Here is a 3,622-nt window from a genome sequence, read left to right on the forward strand (position 1 = left end):
ACCACCCTCTGCGTGAAAACGTTGCCCCTTAGGTCTCTTTTATATCTTTCCCCTCTCACCCTAAACCGATGCCCTCTAGCTCTGGACTCCCCCACCCCAGGGGGAAAAGACTTTGCCTATTTATCCTATCCACACCTCCCTCATGATTTTGTAAACCTCTATAAAAGGTCCTCCGATGACCAGAGCCAGGCAATTCCCAACAGCAGCAGCACCCCGCTCGCTCGCGGTCCAGCCAAGGTGACTGGACAGTGATTCGAGAGCAGGAACGTGGCTGATTTTTAAACACGCCTTGGCTGCACCGGGGTCAGACGCAACCTCTCTTCCCACCACCCCGAGGGGGGGGGTATCAGTGAGCTTGGAACAGAGCCAGAGCTATTCCCACAGCACAGAATCTCACCAGGCAGTCCACACAAAGCCAACCCGGATTTATTTTCTCAAACGATCAAGGCGAATGGCCGTCAATGATCGCACAATCCTCCTCGCTCCCCTGGCTTACAGTGTGCTCACGGGACCATCCCAACTCCCCTGCCACCCGCCCGGAAAACGGAGATTTTAACAAAGTCTGGGACGCCGAGGTCCACCGGGATGTTGCTTGGATTGGGGCGTGGCCCAACCGGACCTGGGGTTGAGGAGGGGAGAACGTCCCCCTGAGGAGGCTGACCTCTGGCCTGGCGTGGGCAGAACCAAGCCACGCTCACACGCTCTGGGGTCCGATGAGTTTGTGCTTCTGTCGCAGGAGGGCCTGGTATTCTGCCTTGGCGCTGACGAGGCGACTCTGCAGGGTCGCCACCTCAGCCACGAGCTCCATCACTGGAGAAAGATGGGGAAAAGAGACGGAGAGAGGGACAACCATCAAACGGGGAGCAAGTAACACATGGGTCACAGACGGCAGCAGCGAGTATTGGGGAAAAAAAAAACAAAACTGGAAAGACTCAGCAGGTCCGGCAGCAACTGTGGAGAGAAAGCAGTGTACCCTTTCGTGTCCACCGACCCTCTTCAGAGCTGGACTTGACTCTGCTTTCCCTCCGCAGTCACTGCCAGACCTGTGGAGCTCCACTGGGGATTCCCGCTTTCCTTTCTAATTGCCAACATCCTCGGTTCTGTGTGTTTGAGCAGTAAGGGATGGCACGGTTGGGTCAGAGGTTGGCACCGCCGACTCACGGCGCCAGGCGTTCGATCCCATCCTCGGGTGTTTGCACATTCGCCCCCTGCCCAGTGTCTGCCATGGGCTTCCTCCAACAATCCAAACGACGTGCAGGTCAGGGTGGATTGGCCGTGCTAAATTGTCCCCGTAGTGCCCAGGGATGTGCAGGTTAGGGTGGATTGGCCATGCTAAATTGTCCCCGTAAGTGCTTTATGCATTAGTCAGAGGGAAATATGGAGGGAGGGAAATCGGGCTGGGTGCGTTGCTCTTCGGAGGGTCGGTGTGGACTTGTTGGGCCGAAGGGCCTGGTTCCACACTGTATGGAAGCGAAGCTAATCTAATCTAAAGTGCACTGTGTGGGCCACCGAGAAATAATACGCCTGAAAAACGTGCACATTCCAGCGAGGCAGAAAGAGGACATTTGAGACCAGGTTAAGCCCAGAAAAGACAGCAAAGAAAACCCATCAGAAGCAAACAGGAGACAAGTGAGCATGGTGCAGATACAGTAGAGGGAGCTAATTACAACTTGAATTTTCCCACTCGCTCATGTCAGCCTCTCAACCACGTCTCCCCTCACCCAGCCTCATCATCCCGCACCCTCCCCCTTTCCCAGCTCCTGACGGATCGGGGGGGCGTTGGGATCCGTACCTTCTCTGAAAGCTGCCTGAGCGTCTCGTAAACTCTGAGGCACGAGGACCCCAAACCAGCGGAGAGGGTCCTGGCTGGACTGGCGTCCACCTGCGCGCACCGCCGGCTTCTCCTCCGACGCCTGCGAATCACTGGCCGGCTCACCTTCCGATTTCAGCTGCTGCCCCTCCTGGGCTCCCCACCTGGCCTTTCTTCTCCGCACTGTACGGGGACAAACGGGGCCACATGGTCAAGTTGGCGCCAGTCACTTGCACAGCAAAGCCACGCTGCACCAAACCTGGCACTGCTTGGCATGGGGGTCAGGTGAACCCCTTGTCTCAATGCTCGCTCCACCACACGAAGCTGTCGCATATCACAATGCTGCCAGTTTCACGCACAATCCCAGTCCTCGCGTGCAAGTATGGGTTCAACAGCAGGGCATCACATATTGTCCTCTCAACGGGATACACTGCATAGCAATGGTGGCACGGTGGCTCAGTGGTTAGCACCGCTGCCTCACAGTGCCAGGGGACCCGGTTTCGGTTCCAGCCTCAGGGCGACTGACTGTGTGGAGTTTGCACGTCCTCCCCACGTCTGCGTGGGTTTCCTCCGGGTGCTCCGGTTTCCTCCCACACTCCAAAGATGTGCAAGTTGGGGTGGATTGCCTGTGCTAAGTTGCCCAGCGTTCAGGGATGTGTAGGTTGGGTGCATTGGTCAGGGGTTAAACGTAGGGGAATGGGTTACTCTTCGGAGGGTCGGTGTAGACCTGTTGGGCCGAAGGGCCTGTTTCTGCACTGTCAGGATTCTACGGATAACCTCGGTTTGAACCCTGGTTAATGCTTCTCCCTCATCAGCAGACACACAGTCCGTAAAACTGTACGGCTGACAGGATTACAGGGGCTCAAGCAGAGATTTATTTCATCTAGAAATGTGGTCTGCTGTCAGGTTGCAGTCTCACTGAGCTGAACACTCACCCTGCCCTTGGGCTCCAACCTCTAGTACCTCCTTCTGATCTTCCTCAACACCTCCTGCACTTGTTAGCTCCCCAGAGTCCACTCTCTCAACTTTGAAGCTGCGATGACCATCTTCGTTCAGACTGCAACAGAAGCGACATTAGCAGAATTATGAATCCCCTGCGGAACTAAGTGCTTCATGCACTTACTGAAAGTCAAACTACCCTTTCCACAGACCCTATCCCACAACACTAACATGGAGGAGACCTCAATCACTGCCCGGTTCCACATGTGATGATGCTGTGGCTGCAAGAGGTGCGTTTATTCTGGTTTCTTTTCGAGAGAGATTGGGGGACAGGTGCAGAGCCGTCTATGAGAAGACCTTGTGAAGCCTTGGGGAAATTTTTTTTTAAAAAGTTGGAACAATAGAAGCAAGCTGAACGGGCGTGATAGGGCTCCCACCCACAGATCTAGGATTTTTAGTCCAGCTTTCAGCAGTTGTTGTTGGGGGTATGAGAAGTTGTCATATCTCCCTTTGCAACAGTTGAAAGCTGGAGTTCTCTCTCTCACACACACACACACTTTTCCTTTGATGTTCTTTCCTCCGGGATTGGAGAACTGCATGTCAGATAATCAGATTTCTGAATTTGCCCAATGTTAATTAGAAATAGTTACTATTTACTATTGAGTTTTCCATCAGAGTTAGGTTATTCCAATACCTTCTTCCTTTTCTTCAGAAAAGATTTACAAGGATGTTGCCAGGGTGGGAGGATTTGAGCTACAGGGAGAGGCTGAACAGTCTGGGGCTGTTTTCCCTGGAGCGTCGGAGGCTGAGGGGTGACCTTATAGAGGTTTACAAAATTATGAGGGGCATGGATAGGGTAAATAGGCAAAGTCT

General features: G+C 53.8%; 1 protein-coding gene across 1 annotated transcript in view; it reads right to left on the minus strand.

Annotated features, from left to right (window-relative positions):
• Positions 1-410: 410 nt before the first annotated feature.
• Positions 411-3,622, minus strand: part of ccdc115 (coiled-coil domain containing 115) — a 14,065-nt gene continuing 10,853 nt past the window's right edge. Inside the window, exons 3-5 of the mRNA XM_043684679.1 lie at positions 2,746-2,867; positions 1,793-1,993; positions 411-810 (exon numbers count right to left, since the gene is read on the minus strand). Coding sequence (XP_043540614.1) covers positions 695-810; positions 1,793-1,993; positions 2,746-2,867 — 439 coding nt within the window. The 3' untranslated portion in view covers positions 411-694. The remainder of the gene's footprint in view (positions 811-1,792; positions 1,994-2,745; positions 2,868-3,622) is intronic.

Source organism: Chiloscyllium plagiosum, chromosome 3, assembly GCF_004010195.1.
Source record: "Chiloscyllium plagiosum isolate BGI_BamShark_2017 chromosome 3, ASM401019v2, whole genome shotgun sequence".
NCBI lineage: Eukaryota > Metazoa > Chordata > Chondrichthyes > Orectolobiformes > Hemiscylliidae > Chiloscyllium > Chiloscyllium plagiosum.